Here is a 21,721-nt window from a genome sequence, read left to right on the forward strand (position 1 = left end):
ATCATGAAATAACATCTATACAATTCAACTATTCTGTCTCCTATCACAAAAATACGATGAAAACAAATGTTGGTGGCATTTGTGGACCAAAATATGATTTGCTTGTATTTATTGCTTGTCAGTACTGTGCAAAAGTTTTGAGACATGTATCATTTCTTTTTACTTCCAAGAAGCCAGATTTGCTTGTAATCTTTCAGTGGTTCTGATCAGTTCTTAATCAGGTTTTCTGAGTTTTTCAAAGCTTTTTTTTTTTCTTTTTTAACTTTGGCTGCTTTTTAAGTCAAGTTCTTGACACTTTTTAGAAGAATGTTTTTGTTCAAGCTATTTAACATTTATCTAAGAATAATCTGCTGCGTTTTTCAGTATCTTCTTTTTTATCTTCTCCTGCTTTTCTGGGAATTTCACAAATGTGCAGATTTCAGGATGACTTTGCTTCACTTCAAAGTCCATTTTCCAGTGTTTGCTCGGTGAATGCTTTTAAGTTTCAACATCACTTGATGAATTGATTGACGAAGTTAGTGACATCACAAAATCTTTAGAGAAGATTTCAAACTAAACCTTTTTTTATTTTTTTGCAATGGTAACATACAAGCACATGAAAAATGAAATACAACGAATGGACTTGGGTAAAAATTTTATTTTATTTTTATAGTAAATTCAGAGCCACTTTTCCCTGTGTGGCTGCTCTGAAGAGTGCCCTCAAGTGGAAGAACAGAGGAGGCCTGAGGAGCTCTTTGGAGTGTTGGCTGGAGTGATCGCGCAGTTAAAGTCCAGCCGTGGCAGAAAGGCACGATTCTGGACAAGTACAAATGCAGAGTCAGTGTTACAACACCAGACAATGACACGGCACTGGCTCAGAGTTTTGTCACGTAAAGACATCTTCCAAGATCCATGGAAACCCAAGTCAAAGAGCAAAACACATGGGGCAAAAACACTGATTTACTTGAACCTCACCAGAACTCCTTCAAAACTTTACATTCGTTTGTTTCAAATCACAGAATCATATATTATCTATACCTGCCTCCAAAATTAAAAGAGAAAAATTTTATTCCAATCGTATAAAAATGGTACCCTAAATGTACATATTCTCTTCATCTTCCAAAAATAAACAGATAAGGAAGTTCAAAAGCATTTTTTTCTTATCTTCCTCCTATGAATACATTTACAAAGACCTCCTCAAAAAAAAGTGGGGGTTGAGATGAAATAGAGCTAAAACAACAAATACAAACGAAACACATTTAAGTGGCTTAGTGGCGCACAACATGTGAAATAAATCGTATTTCATGTACAAAGTCTAAACAATTATACAGATTCTAGTGCTTTGAGGGATAAAACAAACAACAAACTTTAAAATAAAAATAAAGTCAAAACAAATCACCATGATTTTTTTTCTTCTTCTCCTCTATCACTTCGGATCAAAATCAACACCAAATCAAGGACAAATTCCAGGTTTAAACACAGCAGACAGGTTCTCCACAAGCTGCTCCAACCTGCAGCGTGACAGCTGGAGTCATGAATTCTCTGAATGTGACAGCAGACCCGAGCTTCACCTCTGCAGCTGCACGCTTTACTCAAATCACAAGGTGAGGAGGCTGAAGAGGCCTGATGTGTAAACAGCCCGAGAGCAGGCTGTGCTTGAAACGGTAATGCGTGCATGTGATTGGTGAGTGCCTTCCGCTTGAACGTGTGAGTGTGACGGAGTGTGTCATAGAATGCTCTATTGCTGTGCTTTTACAGTGGAGATTATAATAAAAATATATATATATTCTTTTTTTTTTTTTATCTTCATCGCTCCCCTCCACACAACCCTGACAAGCTCAAAAAAAAAAAAAAAAAAACTGAAGCGACCTAAAATTACAAATCATTTCGACTCTTAAGCTATGAATAGCCTCCGACATATCAAGACCGGGAAAAAATGTATATATTAAAAACATTTAATTAAAAAAACGCAGCTGCATTAATCAAAAGCCACAACTAGATTATGGCCCTGAAACAACTGAAATAAACACTTTTTCTAAAATATTTTTGCTTCTTGTCGCAGTACCTGAGAACTTTTGATACCTTTTTTTTTTAAACCAATCTTGTTGATCATCCTGAGGTTTTCTCAACACTGCTAAAGATTTCACCTTGTCTTATAGAGAAGATCRTGACAGGTTTGAGTTGTAGAAAAACAGCTCATTTCCTCCTGATGAAACAGGAAAATCAGAGTGATTTTGGGTCAATCCAACATTTACAGTGTAATTTATGGAAATTTAAAGAATTCGCTCCACACGGATGTTTGTCCACAGCTAAGTTCTGAGGTTAAAGCAGAATGTGGAACAACCAACCGAGGAATGCAGCAGTGTGAGAGGCCTGCTTCCCTTTAAGATAAATYACGCATGCAGAACCACGGAGCTATTTTTCTTTTATTAACTATCGCTCATTCAATCATTTACGGTTATTAAAGGAGGTTGCGCGAGGGGGCAAACAAGGATCACGTGAGATGACGCGCTCGTTTGTCCTTGTATCTGATAGCATCAATCTAATTAACTGCTGATGCCGTCTGCTGTTTCACTTAGGATTCAGAGCAACGTTTATGGAAACAAACGAGCTGCAGAAGTGACCTGGCTGTGTTGGTTCACAACTTGTAAACGCTCGGTCTGCTTGGTAAAGTTTCGCTCAGATTCACTTACAGGCACTTGTGTGTGTGTGTGTTTGTGTGTGTGTGTGTGCGTGCAAATGTTTGCTCCTTCCAGCATGTTTCTGTCTGTGTGAGTGTACCTTTGTACCTTCTACTTCCTCCTGAACCGTTACAGAGAATTGTACCATAACTGATGTGTGTAAAAACTGAAATAAATGATTTCCTTCACTGTATTTTTTTTGTGTGTGTATGTGTGTGTGAGTGTTTGTGCGTGTGTATAAGCTGTTAACATTTTAACTGCAGCCACTCTGTACTCTTGTGTTYGAATAGAGTGTATGTGAGTATAAATGGGTCTACATTATGTCTCCATCCTCTATGCTGAAGCTGGACCTGCGGCTGGAGTCCACAGAGGCCTCGGGGGACATTGCAGAGAGCAGTGGGTCTCCACCTATAGGGGACAAAGGCTCGTCCATCATCAAGAACCCCAGCTCGCCTCTCCTCGCCTGGACGTCCAGTCCGCCGAGGTCACCCAGCCCCGACATGCCGTCGGAGAACCCGGGGATYCCGTCGCACAAGTCTAGCGACTGGACAAAGTCAAAGGGTTGGGAGCTGCCCACAGCTGGGAACTGGATGGGCTGCTGGAGGTGCTGGAGTGGTGGGAGCTGCCTGGGTGGGGGCAGGGCCTGGCCCTGGGGATGGAGGTTGTTCTGGGGGAGGAAGTGGTGCTGCTGAGCCTGAGGYGGTGCCTGACTGTGGGGCAGGTGCTGGTGTTGGTGCTGGTGGTGGGCTTGTGGCGGGGGATGAGAAAAGTTCTCCTCTTGGCTGGTTTCTTGTTTCACGTAAGGAGGCATGACTTCAGTCATGCTGATGCCAGAGGGAGAGGTGCTGGGCAGGCCATGCAGGCGAGCCTGCATCTCCAGCTCCTGCAGACATTTAACAGAGATCAGCCTCGTCAAAACCACTTTCGTTCTTACGTTCCCGCACTTATCGCWGTGCACGTGCTTTACCTGGATGCGTAGCATTAGCTGCTTGTTGGCCATCTCCATTCTTTTGAAGTTATTCTCCACCTCTCTGGACCTCTGCACATCCTTCTGCATGCGTTTGATATACTCTACAGATGCGCGCAGTATAGTTCCTTTGTTCCAGCGCACATCCCTACACACACRCAGGAAAGCACACACATGCATGAGCAAACAGCAACAAGYTCCTTTGCTTCTATGGCACAGTCAAAGTGAGTAACTCACAGGTCGTTGGTTTTAGGTATCATGGTTCCCAGCTCTTTGATACGATCGTTAATGTTGAATCTCCTCCTCCGTTCAACTATGGCACAGGAAAGAAGGAGACAAACCATTAAAATGAGCCAGTAAGAGCAGAAACTCTACAGCTGCATGTTTGTTTCACAGTGCAAAAGTGCAGATTTATGCATTATGGAGAGAAAGAGTAAAAAAAAGAGGGCAAACATTTGCACACCCACACCCACACACACACACAGTTACAGGCAATTGCTCTTTAAGTGCTGGGACAGCAGAAAAGATCAAGTTAACTATCCACTCACTTGTTGTACTGTGTCAGCTAAATCAGCACAAAGCTGTATAAAACTGTTTGTGCAAGACACAAATTATGGAGTGTGAATCTCTGTGTGCGTGTGTGTGTGTAGGTTCCTGCAAATATTTCTATAGATAAGCACTGCACTGAGGCCATAAAGTAAAAAGAAGTCTTGGGGAGTTTGAAAATATAAGGTAAAGAGTACGTTGAGGCAAAGACTTACTCAGATTGTGGTTATCTTTCTTCTGTCTCTCCTTGGCCAGAGCACGGGCTTCTGTGTCTTTGCAAAGACAAAACAGAATTAACTAAAGGCTGACAAATTTGCTATGAGTTAACAATGATGGCAATGACCTCGGTTACATTTCRTCAAGTCATCGGTCAGAAATAATGGGGCGATTCGATTACTGGGCAGGTTTACAATGAGAGCGATGTTGTGTTACTTAGACGTCCGCACCTGACAGTTCCCGCTTGATGGTCAAGTTGGCAGGACAGGAGTTACTCGTCATGGGGATGGCTGGGCCCTTCATCCCAGGACCTGTGTAAACATCCAGGTGACTGCTGGAAAGTGGGAGCTGAGGAGGGGACGCACACAAAGCAACACTTCATGCAACAATTTGAAGAAAATAAAAAAAACACTCAATTATTATTTAGAGAAAATAAACACAATTAAATCCTTAATTTAACACAACGTTCTTACATTTTAATAAGAATTTAATCTGAGTGAATGCTTTAATCAAATTTAAAACATTCTAAATGAAGCGAGTGTCTGATAATGTTCCTTCCTTCCATCAGATTTGTTTTATAGACAATGCCTTGGCAGCTTTATGCACCTTGTTAAGTGTTTTTTTTTCTGAAGTCAGTGCTTCTGTTTATTGTGCTGTAAAGATCGCGTAGCTGAAGATAATGAAAAAATATCACACCTGAAAACAGTTTGCCAAGCACGCAGTAATGATTGACAATCACACAATCCATCTTATCTGTCTTTATGGCCCAGCTTGCTCCTCTGCCTTCCTCCAGCTACTAAAATCACGCCTGAGGAGCACTCCAAACTCCAATTTCTTGCACTTTAGACGTTGTAAAACAACTGTAATTTAGGTTTGTATGGACTCTTAAAATGATTTGATTTCCCTTTAATTGCCTAGGTCAATGACTGTGATGGACTTTTTTATGTGCATCAAGTAGCCGTGCCACACTCCCTGAAGCAAGGGCAAATATGGCACTGCTAATGAGGCCTGAAAGATAAAGAGCTCAACGGGGAAGATAGCCTAATCTGGAAGCTACTGTGTGAGCAGGGAGATCAAACACATTCGCAGACATAAATACAAACATGGATCCCTGCAGGTTCAATGAATCACTCACCAAAGATGCAAAAATCTAAAGAAGGCTTTAAAGTAATAGTTCAAATCTATTGTTTTGAACAATTAATATCTTACCTGTTGCAGATAGATTTTTAATAATCTCAGTTTGGAGACATAATTTTTAATTCTGATACRATTGATAAACTAAAGGCTAAGCAGGGTCTAAAAGAGTAGATTGTTGCCAGTCTCAAAACATTCATAGTTTTTTTTATTTCAAACAAACCTTTAAATTGTCATTTATTTCTCATCACTTAAGATTAGCAGCAGGTACAACAAGCTGTAGCAGATGCAGTGAAGCCTACATCACTGCCTGCAGGAATATCATAATAGTTTTAATGAAATAAATGATGTTAAAATCTGTAAAAATGTCATTTGCATGAATGTCTGTGAAATTGGTTTTYGGACAACAGTAATCCACTTTGGTCTTGGCCTGATTCAGACTAGCTGTTAGCTCATCAATCTGGTCAGAAATAAACTCTTTTTTTTTTCTCCTAATTGAACTTATTCAATGAGCCATCCATAAAAGGTAAGACAATATTTGTTAAAAAACATTTAAAACCTCACTTTAAAAAGATCATAATTATACCTTTGATCTTGAAAAACTCAGTTTCACGAGTTAACCAGTTCTGTCAACACAAATTGTGAAGTTATTAATATTAACTTTGATTATTTGTTTAATGGCAGTATTTTTTACGATGCAACTAATATTTGCTGAAAAATCTGSTGTTTTTCAGGGAATATGTTACTTAAACTTGTAATTAGTTTCACTTTGTCAACAGATAATCTAGAAAACAGTCTTTGTTTAACTCCAAGTCCCACTCACTGAGCGCATCCAATAAGAGTCCATTAATTCAATTAGCAAGTAATTCTGACTGGTACTTAGCATGGCTCAGTGTCACCAATCATACATGGACACCCACGCAACACTTTTAAGTACTCCCTTGTGCCTGGCGTTCAGTGGTGTCCCCGGCTCCTACTCAACTTTAAAATTCCAAAAATTCCATGGAATTTGCTGCTTTAATCCCCGGCAGGATTAGCAGGTGAGTTTCCCCTCACTGTTCTGACAGTAAAGGAAATAAGGAGAAATAAAGCTGGAATTTTGGCAGCATGGCTCGATGGACCAATCTGAAGTTTGAGTTGCATTCCCTTTACTGCACAAGGAACTAGTTTAAACAAAACCATTGTTAGTCAAATGATTGAGTAGTGTGTGCTGCTCAATCTAATCAAGTGAGACACAGACACAAGCATCAAGGCAAACTTTAAAAAGATTAAACCAATCAACCACACAGAGCAGGAGGAGATAAAACCACAAGGACAGGTTTTGTGGGTTTATATCTCATACACGGACACACAAAAAGGTGGAAGCAGTTCATCAGGTTAACCACGCTATCTTGATCTAAATCCAGCAGAAGCATCACACCGCATGCCAAAACAACAACAACAAAAACCCTCAAAACTAAACTCTACCACTTCCTTCTTTGCTAAAGTTCCTCTTTTAATCAGAGACCCGAGGCTGACAATAAGCTGATGCTGCTTGTGTCCTGACACCAGCTGGAGAAGCAGCAACTCCCTCCAATTAAAAAAAAAAACATCAAAGTCAAGTTAAAGCAAAAAGAGAGCTTTGATGTCTTACCAGCTGAATCTGTTCTCCTTCAATAACTTCCACAATGGCATACGTCTTACTCATCTCCTTCATCCTACACTCCTTCACTTAACAAGGCCGTGGGGTGGGGGCACGTCAGCGTCTCCTCTTTGGGGCACAAGCAGCTCTCTCTGGCACCACCGCCCCGGCACTGGGGGAATGACCTCAGCAACACTGCTCCTGCCTGTCTTCTACCTCCACCTAAACAGGAGTGAACTTTCCCCTCGCTGGACTTTCAGCCTGTTTTCTCCCCCGTTGCATAGATTGTCCTCATCCCCCCTTCGCCCTCCTCCTCCCACCCCTTTCTCTCCTCCACCTCCCGCTCTCCAAAACGTCTTGTAAACAAGTTGAACTCTAACTGGAGGCAGCTTAATTGTTAATTTTCTGAGTGCGAGTCCCTCAGAGACAAAGCACAGCACAGTTCTCCGGCTGACATGCCTTTCCCTTCGCTTCCTAACAGGGTTTGGGGATGCAACGTTTAGCGCTTAAGTCAATTAAATGCGCTGCTTTGTGCATTTGTTTGCTAATGTGGCTAAATAAAGCCAGAACCAATTACAATATGTACAGTCAGGAGAGAGTCTGGAACAAAAATGCAATGGCTGCTTTGAAACATTAACTCACTGTGCTTAAACAGAACTAATGGAAAACCAGATAATAGAACAATGCCTCATATTAGTACCAATAAATAAGGATATCACTGAGGAATAATAAAGTGACAAACAGAAACCACAAACACAGTAATATTTGAAAAGTTGAGCTCTTTTAACTGATTGGCTTATTCAGCTCTGATTTAGTACAGACTGGGATTTTAAAAAAAAAGGCCAGAAAGAGAATAAAGGTAAAATTTAAAACCAATCTTCAGTGAAAAATATCTTTTGTTCAATTTTCTAAACCTACACAGTTTTCATGATCCAGCTATTGTAGCCATTTCATTTCTATATTTAATTATGTGTCTGTCAGTTTGATAATGACCTATGAACATCATTTAAAAGAAATAAACCAAAAAGTTGAATTGGTTTTCAAAAACAAAAGCAAAACCACTTCAAAAACATAATAAAAATAAATGACTCACAATCTGCATTTCATACAGAGAAAAAAAGGGGATTTCTACATTTAYGATAGGTTGTTGTTTGTAACAGTATTGTATAAAAGCCTGGAGTCAAAGTCATTCTTTATTTTTATATTTTGCTTCCGAAAGGTGAGACTTGTTATGTTTAAAGTGGTCTTGATTAATAGTTCTCCAGGCTTCCTGAAGGGCTTTCATTATTTGACATACTTCTTAGTTTCTGTCATGGATATGATTATTATTAATGAGAACTATCATCCTTAAAAWTTTTAAAGTGAAAAAAAAGAACAATTTGCCATAAGACACAACCAAAAACACAAGTAAAAATCTCAAACCACAATACAAATAATTGAATAACAGCACTGAAATGTAAATCTTAGTCAGTCTTAAGGTGAGAGAACAATATGTTCAACAAGACTGTTCCATAAACAAACAACCATGTTGCTAAACCAGTACTTAACATTTAACCTGCATCTCATCACCTCAGTGAATAATTCATGTCCTCAAAGTCCATTAAACCCTCTTTTTATAAAGTACTGTAGTGAATTGACTATAACACATTTTCATTTGTCCATTTCAATCAAATCACCCCAAATTATTCTGTTTTCAGTGGAATGCTGGAAGAATTTAAGAAAAAAAAAAGATCTGGGATGAACCAGTGTTGTGTTGACACGACAGAAAACTTGGCAGAGAACCAGCTATTAATTGGATCTTTAGAGACTTTTCTATTAGCAGTCTGTCCAAAAAAATAATGCCATTTGTTCCCATGTCTTTAGCTGATTTTATGGAAGAATCCCAAAGACGACAGTTTGACACATAAAACTGTAATTTTAGCACCAACAAGGGGATTCTCAGACTATTAGCTGAAAACCTGATCAACTGAAGGATGATGCATCTCTCAGTGCTTGGCTCTATATTCCTTTCTGGTTTATCTCTTGAATTTGTGGATTTATTGATCAAAACTCTTGAAGTTTGCAAGAAAATAATTAAAAACTTTTTCACAGCACTGTTTCTATCCAAGGAAAACCAGTTGGACTTTTACAGCTCTAAGTCAAACAAAAATGCCTCATAAGGTTTTACGATGATGCCCTCATAACTGGATGCAAAGTACATCAGCTGTATAACACAATGAAAATTAAGTAATCCTGAAATCCTGTTTTTTGTGGGTCAGTCTCACGTACCGTGTTTGGCATCTGGACAGCATCAACGTATGGTTGAATGTCATCATAACTGGACTGCATGCTCATTATGTTATCAATGACATCATCCATCTGAAAAAAAGAAGAAAAAAATCAACKTAAGTAATTTTAGATCCCCTAAATTGAACAGCAGCTCTACTTTTTAGTAGGTTTAAACAACTAATTTATACAGCACTGAAAGATTATTTATCAGTTTTAGTAAAACCCCAGAAACCTGCTTTACTTGAAAAAACAAAGATTTCTCTCTCACAGGGCTGACATGCAGGGTTACTTTCTCTTATAGAGACAGAAAGAAGTGAGGCTGCTCATTGAAGACAGAGAGTTGGTCAAAGTCTCCAAGGTTCAAAGGCCTCTACGTTCTGCTGTTTCTCTGTCACTTGTTAAGCTGTAATTACCTCTGGAAGGTCATTATGAAGCGTTTAAGCTCCACTAATTGTCACTCTCAGTTATTGCCAGTTAGTCAACACTTTCGTCCAACTGTATGCACATTAACCGGCTCGCTCACAGACACTGCCTGCCAAAAAACAATTAAATCATTACGACGCTTTCATAAAAAGGTGGAGAACGTATCGCATCCGGGGTAATTTTTAATCCTCGTAATCTCACGTATGGGCACAATTAAGTTATATTTTGGTGTTATTTGTTACGTCTGCTTCTTGTAAATGGAGTTTTACGAGGAGACCATGAACTTCATGGTTTATGGGTTCATGTTTGTGCCGCGGGCTGCTCACGCTCGTTGGCACCTACCTCCTTCTCGTGGCTGGAGCCGATGTTGAGCATGGCCATGGGGCTGTTGGGGGCGCTGTTGCCAGACATGAGCTGCTCCTTACGCATGTGTGGGGAGTGGAGAGGCGGGGGAGCYGGTGCTGAGCCCCCTAATGGCCCCATGTTTGTGGGACCTGTGGAGGGCGCAGGTGCCGAACCYCCCACAGGTCCCATGTTTGTGGGAGGAGATGGCGGCAAGTGTCCTGCTACTGCGTGGACCGTCTTAGGAAATAGAGAAAGAAGACAATATTAATGACTGATATAACAACAATTTTATTTCCGTACTTTGCAGACGGTTGAACAAATTAGTTACAAACTAAATGACAAGCTGTTTACTCCATAACAATTATAGATATGCAGCACAGTGCAAAAGTTTGAGTCATCCCTCATTTCTTTATCTCTTCCTTCAAAGAGTCATACGTTATTGTAATTTTTAAAGTGATCTTGATAAATAGTTAAAATTTTCTTAAAAAATGTACATATTTAGGTCCAATTTAATCCAGTTTAACCCTAAACATCATAAACTCCAAAACAGCTGACATGGAGGTCGACACACTGTTTTTGTTAAATGTTCAGACAGTAACTCTTAAAGTTCAATAAGAATCGATAAAACAACTTATTATCTTTTTATTATTGTTGGGAGTGATAACATGTTTTTGTCTCCAATGACGGAACAAAACGACATGCCTGTCCCCAGCCACTACTTTAAAAAATGAGGGTTCAGCTTATCCTTTTGCTCCATTAATTAAGGAGCCTATAGTCGTGATGATGAGGTACAAAGACTGGATAGAAAATTTATTTTAAAAAAGCAGCTACAGTCTAAAAAAAGTTTCAAAGATATTTTTGGAAGCCCAAAGAACTACTGAATAAGACCGCTTAAATATTACAAGAAGACATGCCTTATAATAAAGTACAAAGTGTGGTTTAAATTTTTTTGCATAGTACAGTACTGAAAATCAGTAAATCACTTAGACAGATACCTGTTTAGTGGCAAAGGTGGTTGAAAGGTATTCTTTCACCTGCTGCCTCCGCGACTGACGTATGTGATAGTCTGTTGGATTCTCAAGGTGGGTTTGCACCTGTTTTAGGTAAACACAGGACAATGATRTCACCTAATTGTTTTTATTTTCCATAAAATAACATAGAAGTTCCATAGAAAGCAATATATTACGATTTTTTCAATTATTACACATGCATATAACCATAATTCAGTCATTTTTAAAGAAAACACATATCTTTGATTTGTTATAAAAGCTTATTAGCTCAGTACGATTTACTACTAACATTTAAAGCCCCGAAACGCTGCGTTCTGACCCCTTTGTGACAGGGCTAGGACGTAATAGCATTAATTCAGTCGTAAAAAAAAAGAAAAAAAAGAAAAAGAAAAGCTGCTCTAAATCCTCAAGTGTGGCTAATAGAGCAATGGGTTGGCCTCATTCCTTCACATCAAAGACCAGGGCCCAATAAAGAGAACCCCACCACCATCATTTAATTTAAAAACCAAACACGGGATTATACATAATGACCCCAATACTTTGTTGTAAATAGATGTTCCTGCTTGTTCCCTTTTTTTTTTTTTTTACCAAAGCCAGTATCAAATTTGCATTTTTCAAGAAAATACTTCCTTCGATCTGTTCCACCTCTTTACCAGGTTTCATGGAATTTGACTTGGTGGTTGCTGCGTAATCTTGCAGACAAACAGACAATGAATGCTGATGATTACATTCTTGTCCTTCAGCTGTAGGAACAATACAAAAAAAATGTGTGTTGGTCTCATAAGCCAGAGTAACAACTGTTCAGTCATGACCACTCGACGGGTCTGACCAAGCACTATCAGCACAGATGAAGTCCAAAGAAACGGGCCGCAGGAGGCACGACAGGCTCAGTGGGCTATCCTTTATCTACAGCAGGAAAAACACTGAGACACTGTAAACATCATTCCATTCAGCCACGCATGCACTCATACTTGACTGTCTGTACAGCAAGGTTGCCACATACAGGGAACGCACGCACTATGGACACATCTACAGTTTAAAAAAGGACAAAGCAACATCCTCTCGCATCTAAAAGGAGTATTGCACAAACCGGCACGCACAAATACAGATAAGGACAAACACAGGCATCCCTGGAACCAGGCAAAATGTCACCTCAGCTCTATCTGTCCATGTCTGACTCAGACTTTATCTGCATCGACTCTGACTCTTCTATCTCAAAACATGTTAAATGTCTCCTATCAGCTCCTTGTGCCTTGCTGCTCTCTTGCTCATTTTTCTCTCTTCCATTTTTTTTGTTTTCAGGCCCAATCTGGATTTTTCTCTGTATGTAAGCACAGCATGAGAGGCCCACAAGACAGGATCTGCTTATCACAGCATCCAGCATTTTTAAAGACCTCTTAAACAAACATTTATTTCTTAAGTTAATCCCATCAATAAGATTTGTGTAGGGCTTTGTGTCGGCCTCTGCAACTGTGTGTAGACTGGATGGATGCGAGACACAGAGATTTCAGAAAATACTTAATTTTATTCTCACAGATTGTGCAGTGAGGAAGTCTAAAATAAAAACAAGCTTTTGATGGATGGCTCGATGTTGTTGATGGTTGTTTTAGAGAAATGTTCGTCACACTTCCATCAAACCCACTTCTAAAGACCTGAACTATCACTTAAAGTACTTCTAAATAAATCTGTCAATCAGTCGTTTCGAGTCTGGAGATTATTTATCACTTATGATAAAATGTGACATTTAAACACAAGCATAAGCAATATATCAATCAAGTCACCGACTTATCAGAAAACAAGTTATTTGTGAAATCATTTTGAAAACGTCAATAATTTTGATGATTGAAGTTTTTCAGCATTTGCTGATTTCTTTATGTTTACAGTAAAATGTTGCATTCCAGGTTTTTTTCTYGTGATAAATTTTCAAAGAGTTATTGGCTATTCAAGTTTAAAAACAAGCAGCTCAATAACACCCCCCCTCCCCCCCGTGGCTCCTCTGACCTTCAGGACCTCCACGGGGACCTGCATGCTTTGGTAATGCTGCGGGGTGCTGATGGCAGGCGTGGGCGCAGGTGTCCCCGCCATGCGTTGCTGCATGTACTGCAGCGCTGCATTCTGCTGCTGCTGATGCTGCCGCTCACGCTGCTCCTCCTGCTGCAGCTGGTCCCGCATCAGCTGCATAAAAACACACACAAACATCACATGAACGCTGAATACAAACCCTCACTAATTAAAACAGCTGCGCTGCAGGGGGGATACTTAGGGTTTTCTCCACCCTTCGGTTATTTAGCAAAGTGGAAAAAGTGCCATGAAATTCTAAAATCAATCTATAAGAACATTATGAAAAGTGGAAACTCTGAAATACATAAATGTCAAGAGGACAAGTCGGATCCAGCWGTGAAAAAATAAAAGACTGAATGACATTGTCCACTAAACAAATGACCACTCCCAAATCTCAACTTTCTTTTTTTATCTAAGAAATTGTCCAGTCAGTCATRTACATTAGTTATGGATTGTTCACTGAATGGTGGAAGGCAGCAGGGCTTTACCTGCATCCGCAGCCCGATGCGTGAGGCCATTGCTGGGGGGCGAGGGGGCAGGGGAGGGCGAGCCGAAGTTAAAGCACCGCAGTCCAGCCCGAAAGGTTGAGGAATCTGTGGAGATGAGGAGAAAAATTAATATTCTGACATGAGAGGAAGACATAACATAGATAGATGGCAGAAATAATCTGATCTATCCAAAATCAAATCCTTGGTCTTCAGAAATGAGTAAAACAAAACATCAAATTAAATGTTGAAATRTTTAGGAGAGCACTCCTGTTAAGACAAGTGGGAAATAAAAAGGATGACAAACAGCATAAAAGTAAATAAACTGTCAGAAACCTGCTCTATGTAACTACATAAACTTACCACAAAAGTACGGAAATTTATTTTTAATAGTTTCTTTCTTTGTTGTTTCAGTGTTTCTTGGCAACAAATCTTATATGGTTTGGAAAGCCTGTTAATTTCCTTTTTAAATGGTGCCACATTTGTAAAGAACATGCATTTGTGGGATGAGCAGTAGAGCTGACTGGATACATGAAAATTTTACCAAATCTTCTCTGCCAAACAGCTCATTTTGCTGCTGCTTTTGACTCGTTTTGAGCTCCTGCTGCCCCCAGATGAGCCAGTCAGGTGCCTGCTATAAGGTTTATTACCAAGAAGCATTGTTACAACAAAGAAATTATCTACCAACCACTAATTTTCTTACTTTTTGTGCTGTGTGTGTAGAACTATTACAAGTATTCAAGTCATTTTTTCCACGTAAATTTAAGTTCTTCTCTTAAATAAGTATATACTTTTTTTTAAATGTGTTGATGAGTTACTGTGCATTAGGGATGTCCTGATCGGATACTCAATATCGGTATCGGTGGCAGATATGGCCATTTTTCGAAAATCGGGTAGAATCAGATTTAGTCATGTGATACAGTTTTCATGACAGTTTTCAGCATCATGCTTTACAACTGTCGTTAAGAAGTCAAGACGCACACAAGTGTGGAACCATGCCCACAGTGTGGGAACACTTTTCAATGGAAAACAATGATGCTGAAACTGCATCTTGCAAAATCTGCAAACTGGATGTTTCTCGTGGTGGGAACAGCAGGGCTCGCTTTAATACTACCAACCTTGTCACTTGGAAAGAAATAAAGAAATAAAACTATCGGATCAGTATCGGAAAGACTAATCATTAAAAAAATTTGGATTGTATCAGGAGCCAAAAAATCTGGATAGGGACATCCCTACTGTGCATCATCCACTGCACCTTAATACCAAAGAATTTAGTCAATTTTTTTTTATATTCTGCACAAACAACAACTGTCTTTCCTTGACATTCAGGGAATTGACTCTTAATTAAAACAGACTGTATAATTATGTCTAAATGTCAATTATTTAACCCTTGATTTGTTTAGTGATATGAGATTTAGACAACAAAAAATTAAAAGCGCATCTACATTGACAGCTTCTATGTGACGTGGTCTGTTCCTCATTTAACCGAAAGAGTAAAATTTAATTATTTATGCACAAATCAAAGTTCATTGAAGTTCAGTACTTTGGTCTCATAATTGTTGATAATAAATTATTGAATCTCATTAGATAAAGTTTGGGTAAGAGCATGCCAAGAGTGTGCAAAACAGTAATCAAAGCAAAAGGTGGCTACTTTGAAGAACCTAGAATATGACATATTTTCAGTTGTTTCACACTTTTTTGTTGTAGATTATATATTTCAACATGTTTTAATTCATAGTTTTGATGCCTTCAGTGTGAATCTACAATTTTCATAGTCATGAAAATAAAGAAAACTCTTTGAAGGAGAAGGTGTGTCCAAACTTTTGGTCTGTACTGTCAGTTTTCTTGAAGGAACATAATCACAATTGTGCTTTTTCTTTTCAAATTAAAGTAAAAATTATTATACACTTCTTGAATTATTTATTTTTCAATCAAGAAGAATGAAGACAAATGATCAATTACACTCAAGCATATTGATGGAGCAAAAGCAAGCACCATTCCCATGTCAGCATCTTCACATTCACCATCAACCATCAAAATGTGGTGAAGTGAGGGAAGACTTCCTCTGTCGTGTCAGAGAGGTCATGTGCGAGTCACGTTATCTTGTTGTCCTGGGAAGATCATGTGAGCAGGAGGAGCAGGGAAACACCCATTACCCTCCTCATCAGCATCTTCTTCTTCCCCCTTCATGTTCAGACAAACACTCAGAGGGGAATCCCAGGACCACTACTTCCTCTTCTGCAATGACTTCTCATCTCTGCATGACTAAGCTTGTCTGGATCCATAGGTGTGATGAAACTATAGGGTCAGGTTCCAGATCTACACTAAGATGCATCTGATTTGTCCACTCTGTCATCAAAAACCTCTGTCTGCACATGGTCATAAAGAGAGAAAGACACAAAGAGAAAGAAAGGCAGACAGACAGAGAGAGAGAGAGAAAAGCTCATTGTGCGTGAGGTACAATAAGAAGGGCAGCTCCTATTGAGAAGGACTGAAACCGCCTGTTGTTCCAAGTGTACATTTCAGCACCCGAGGAGGCACACACTGCCTGCTTTGTGCCCATTAGATGGCTTACATGAAAAACACACACCCATGCACAGAAACACATTGATACACATTCCAACACAAACTTGAACCAGAGCGTGGACTTTAACTTCAGCATGAGCATCTCTGAACAGAAAAAAAAAACAAAACATGAAACTTGATACTTCATTTAAAGAGATTACTTAAATAAACATGACAATGTTTAGCAGCATTCATCTAGAAATGAAAATTGCTGGGAAATAATAATGACAGAGGAAAAAAAACTGTGTCGGTTTCATGAGCAAAATTAAATACGAATGCTTCGACTGAATGCTTTCAATCTGCAGAATATTTCCAAAAGTGCTTTTTTCATGCAGAAGACTGAAGGAAGCAATGCCAACAGTTTGCTGTATAAGGCTTTATGGGGAATTTTCATTCATGTGCTGTGAAACAACTAAATTGGGACAGTAAAGCTACCTATTAAAATAAATCAGCCCAAGCTAAGTGAAGAACACAGCTGAAGCTTGCAGGAGAAGCTGCTTTAAAACGATTAGCCTTCTTTTAGGGAATGCTGGTTTAATTATTAGGACTGAATTGAGTTCTTTTTTGCACTTAAGCAGTACATGAAGCCCGGTGTGCAGACACACGAGACCCTGCTCCACCACACAGGCACAAAGAGCTCAGCCCACCACGGCCCAGCCAACCAACACGCTGCTGCTTCTCATTTGAAAAGCTCATGAGTATCATGGTCAGGACAGGACAGTTCCCGTTACTGATGTAAGAGAAAGCAAAAACATTATTTGAATGTGCATGTGACCTTGCAAAAGAAACCCTTCCACTTAGTGGGAATTACTCTTAACTCAAACATTTAGTGTTGAATGCTCTCAATAGAAGATTTGGACGGTGCATTGAGTAACAGTCAGAGCCGAGTGGCAGGAAGATATGTGGGTGGAAGGAAATTAGCAAACCTATAAATCCCTGTTCACTACAAAAAAAAAAAAGAGAGGTGGTGGGTGGTCACACACCAAACCAGGATTTAGATCATGGGATGTTTGCTTGTAGTAAAATATGTCAAAGAACTCAGGAACAAAAAAGTTTAAGATCTGCAGTATTTTGTCATTGACCAACAGCTTTAAAAATCCAAAAAAGCCAAATTACACTGGCAAAACTGTCAGTTTGGTTTTAAGAGGGAGGTGGCAGAGTGGCACATATTTTAATTCTTTTTTTTTTTTTTTTTTTTGGGTCTTGGGGGTCTGTGCGCCTCTGGGGCGGGGGATCTGTTGGTCCCAGTTTCTGGCTATCCTCCGGGCACTGTCTGTCCGTGATCTGGTGTCTTCCAGGCCTGGCGGTCTGTCCAAAGGAAGAGTTCTTGGGGGCCAAAGTCCCTGGGTGGGTCTCGGGGAGCCTACTGGGGTCAGTGGGGGAGCTGGCCCCCTGTGAGAGCATTCTTGCTCCCTCAGTTTTTTTCTCCCCATCCCCCACCACAAACCTCCACCCTCTTCATTTTTCAAYTGCACTCACGTAGGGTTTTTGGGRCACAGGTGTGTTACAGCGGCAACAATTTTACATCTGTTTGCTGTGGCCACCTGGGCTCCAATTTTACTGTACACCTTAGACATTTACTCATAACCTCATAACATTTACACATAGGAACTTGGGAGTGGGCACTTATGCATGTAAGGGGCGGGATGGGATAGTCTCGCCACTGATGCCTGTGCCCACTCACATCATTTGCTTTTAGACATTTAGGGTTAGGGTTAGTGTTGGGGTGGAGGGGAAACTGGCATAGTGCTGGCTTCTGCCCCGTCTTCATCCCCGTTTTAATTGCATTATAGAACATCATGCATCAACAGTACATCTGAGGATGGGGGTGTGTGTATCGGGGTCTTTTTCACCACCCCGTTCCCCGTTGGCCGTCTGGGGATGGGGTCCTGGGGGGGAGTGGGGGCTGACCGTCTGGTGGGGCCTGGGCTGCGGGCGGACGTGAGGCTTGGAGGGGCTCCCTGGGTCTGATTCCTGGTTGCTGTGGTTGGCCCGCTGGCTGGGGTGGCTGCCAGAGTCTGGGGGATGGTCGGTTGGGGGTGGGCACCTGGCCGTTGGCAGGGTGTGGGGATGGTCCAGGGCATGGCTTTGCTGGGGCGGGGGGCTGGTCGGTCGGACTGGTGCGGCCCGGGCTGGGACTTGGCTGTCTGCTCTTCTCCACCCCAGATTGAAGGGGTCTACCTCCTGGGTTCAGGTGTGAGCTGCCCTCTGCAGGGGGTGGGTGCATATCCTAGACCTGGGGGGTAAAGAGTATGTATGGGGAGTGTGAGTGGATTGTGGCGTTCATCTTTTGTGTCTTTGAATGAGTGGGTGAGAGGATGAGGGTGGGACTGTGTGATTGTGTTTGTGAATGCTTGTATTTTTGTCAGGCTGGGACTTGGGCAGCCCCTTCTTTGGGATCATTTGAAGGCCCATTACTCCCCTGCCGTGCTGTCCTCTGGTGGGTTGTGCCTTTGCCCACCGGCGCACTGGTGGCTCTCGTTGTCTGGGGCTGGGTGCTTGGGCGTGTGCCGGCTCGGCCCGGTGGGGCTTGGGTCCCTCTGGCCCTGTCGAGCCTTGGCCTGGGGGAGTGCCCTGGGGGCCCGGGCCTCTGTGTCCATGCCTGAATCCACTCTGGCGTGGTGGGTACCGGCGGGGCCTGTGAGTTCGTCGCTGCTGGCCCCAGGGGTTACTGTGTGTGGTCGCTGGTGGGGCTCTTCCAGTTCTCTCCAGTGGTCCTCTTTGGGGGGTGGGTGGGCGGCCCTTCCAGCGTGGGTGTCTCTGGGGCTGCGTGCTTGGGGTCCCTCTCGGGGTCTTTGGCGCTGGTCTCCCTTATATCGGCTTCCGGCTTTGCGGGTCGGGTCTGTGGTCCCCCACAGTCACTTTGAAACATTCCACTGGAGAGATCTTGTTTATACATGCATGCTCACAACCGCACACAAACAGGTGTTTACATCCTGGGTTTTCTATTTGGGCACTGACTGAATGGTACGTGCATATGTGTATGTATAGATATATGTATGTGTATATATACTGTATACATGAAAGTGTTTGGATATGTAGGTATGGGTATGTTTATGTGTACATGTATAAATTTATATACAGTATGCATATGGGTATGGTTTTCAGCAAGGCTATAGTCATTATAATTATATAGATATGCATTTTTGTTGCTGTGGTTTTGTTATCTTTGTTTTTGTAGGTGTGGAGCCAAGAAGTCAGGTGTGCTCTCTTGTGTTTTCTCAACATTTATTTCACATATCTTCTAATCTCTCTTTCACGCTTTCTCATTACATTTCACTTTTTTCTTTCTCTTTCTCCTATTTAAAAAAAAAGCCACTGATGATGAAGAAGCTAAGATACTAATATTCAAATATTCAGTTCTGCTTTCTACTGAAGTGGCAAAAAAACACATTTCAATTCTAACTACATTATATTCAGTTGTTGTGAAAATGCAGTATGTACTTTATCAAAAATAAATTTGACTTTACATCATAGCCACACATTGAAATTGGCCTCTGCCTCTTCAAGAACCTCCAGCCATTTCAGACATTCCCACTTCAGCACATTTTCACAACAGCGTTTCATGCCATTTACAACCTTTTGTAGGAGCATTGTATTTTATTGTAAAAAAAGAAGCAACAATATATATCAGTTTTGGAAAAAGGCAACTTGGTGGGGGAGTGGCATTGTAACATGATATAAAGCTCAAAAAAGGCGATTTTGACTATTAACCCCCTCCTTTTAAAGTACAGTATAGTACAATATTGTGTTGATTTTCCTTCCGATACGGTTGCTTCATGTAGTGTATAGCCTCTGTCTATGACTAAGCCTCGATTCAAGCTGTAACTCATGCAGTGCATTACACATCCATACTTCCTGATATCATTTCGTGACACTCTGCTAACAGACAGCACCGTCTCCTACAAGGGCCCTCCCGCTGCCTGACATCCACTGAGGACATTTGTGACGCAGTAGGAACACACAGCAGTCATTGTGCATCCAGCGCCGTAATGCCATGGCCCCTTCACTTCAAACACTGACAGCCAGTAGGAGGATGCAGAGCGGAGGAAGCCTCAGGTCAGAGGCCGGCTCTGGATTGAGTCACCAACGCACAAGTACCAAATGCACACAATCCATAGTGACAGAGAAATATATTTTTAAGGCTGTGTGATGACAGCCTGCCTTCTATGAAAAACGTACACATCCATAGATAAAACAGTGAACACACACACAGAGGAAGTGTGAGGCCACGGCACCTGCGCTCAGAGATATGGTGTTAATTTGTGGACAGTGTATTTTTAGATGTGACCGAGCAATGCCAAGGGAGGCCTCTTTGACAGCCAGCACTTAAAAGTAGGATACACACATACTGTGTTCTCTACCAGAAATATACGTGTGCACTCGGAGTTAGCAAAGTGTTCAGCCAAAGCTGTGGAATAGCATTCAACAGCAATTTACACCCATAGTTTAAGTGGGCAACACTTCTAAAGCACTTGCAGTATGAACACAAAGAAATCTGAAAAGGTCAGGCAAATGCCTTGGCATCACTAGAAAACAGAAAGTGGGTTAAATCTGCTCAGCCTGCCTGGGAACAAAAACACATCGAAATGAGAAGCTCAGAACAAAATTGGCTCGTACGGACCGTGATTTACAGCAATGTTTATTTTTTCAATGAGATGAACTGTAATTAACATGTTTTACTGCTTTGGCTCTTAACTCGTTGTTCCGGTCAGAAGTAAGGTCTCAAGCTGAGCTCATTAAATTGTAGTGAATTCATGGAGGAAGCAGCTCACTGAGACAGAGGCTGACCAGAAAAGGCCTGCCAGAATCAGGGCATAGCATAAAAATAGTTAGTGGAGAAACAAACAAACTTGTAGGTGAATGCAAACGCCTAACAATCTGTAACACTAATGTAAAATAGGAAACATTATTAGACAATAACAAGCTTTGATCATTTCGTTGCTGTGCACAGATATCAGGCTAAAGGCAAGTTAAAAACCTTCAGAACAGAAATCCGTTTGTAGTCTTGGGATAATCTGTCATAATCAATTTGTGTTTATTTTGTTTTTCCACTTGTTAAGATCAAATAGGTAACTAACAGGCAGTGTGTGACAATGCATTCACTTTCTGCAGTGAGCTGCTTGCCTGCCTGCTATGATGCCTTAAATAACCCTGCTCTCTGTTCTCCTTTTCAGGAACTCCCTGTTCCCCTGGGCCAGTGTTTTATTTTTTATTTTATTGTTTTGTTTTTATGTACACATGTCTTTCCACACGCATCTGTGCATGTCTTTGAGGATAGGTGGGCATGCACTCGTAAAATAGCTCTGCCCTGTGCTGGCTTTTTGAATGCAGTTAACAGATCTATGTTTAAAATCTACTGTATTAAAATCACACACACACACACACACACACACACACACACACACACACACACACAC

The 21,721-nt window shown here is 40.9% G+C and overlaps 1 protein-coding gene across 4 annotated transcripts in view; it reads right to left on the reverse strand.

The window, feature by feature from the left end:
• Positions 1-617: 617 nt before the first annotated feature.
• Positions 618-21,721, reverse strand: part of tfeb (transcription factor EB) — a 34,878-nt gene continuing 13,774 nt past the window's right edge. For 3 of the 4 annotated variants that reach the window (XM_014002081.1, XM_014002082.1, XM_014002079.1), the window contains exons 2-11: positions 13,740-13,844; positions 13,192-13,365; positions 11,176-11,274; positions 10,178-10,417; positions 9,413-9,502; positions 4,620-4,737; positions 4,389-4,445; positions 3,865-3,940; positions 3,628-3,775; positions 618-3,543 (exon numbers count right to left, since the gene is read on the reverse strand). In XM_014002081.1, coding sequence (XP_013857535.1) covers positions 2,974-3,543; positions 3,628-3,775; positions 3,865-3,940; positions 4,389-4,445; positions 4,620-4,737; positions 9,413-9,502; positions 10,178-10,417; positions 11,176-11,274; positions 13,192-13,365; positions 13,740-13,769 — 1,602 coding nt within the window. In that variant the 5' untranslated portion in view covers positions 13,770-13,844 and the 3' untranslated portion in view covers positions 618-2,973. The remainder of the gene's footprint in view (positions 3,544-3,627; positions 3,776-3,864; positions 3,941-4,388; positions 4,446-4,619; positions 4,738-9,412; positions 9,503-10,177; positions 10,418-11,175; positions 11,275-13,191; positions 13,366-13,739; positions 13,845-21,721) is intronic. The other variant, XM_014002080.1, reaches the window with a different exon arrangement.

This window comes from Austrofundulus limnaeus, unplaced genomic scaffold, assembly GCF_001266775.1.
Source record: "Austrofundulus limnaeus strain Quisiro unplaced genomic scaffold, Austrofundulus_limnaeus-1.0 Scaffold11, whole genome shotgun sequence".
Lineage (NCBI taxonomy): Eukaryota > Metazoa > Chordata > Actinopteri > Cyprinodontiformes > Rivulidae > Austrofundulus > Austrofundulus limnaeus.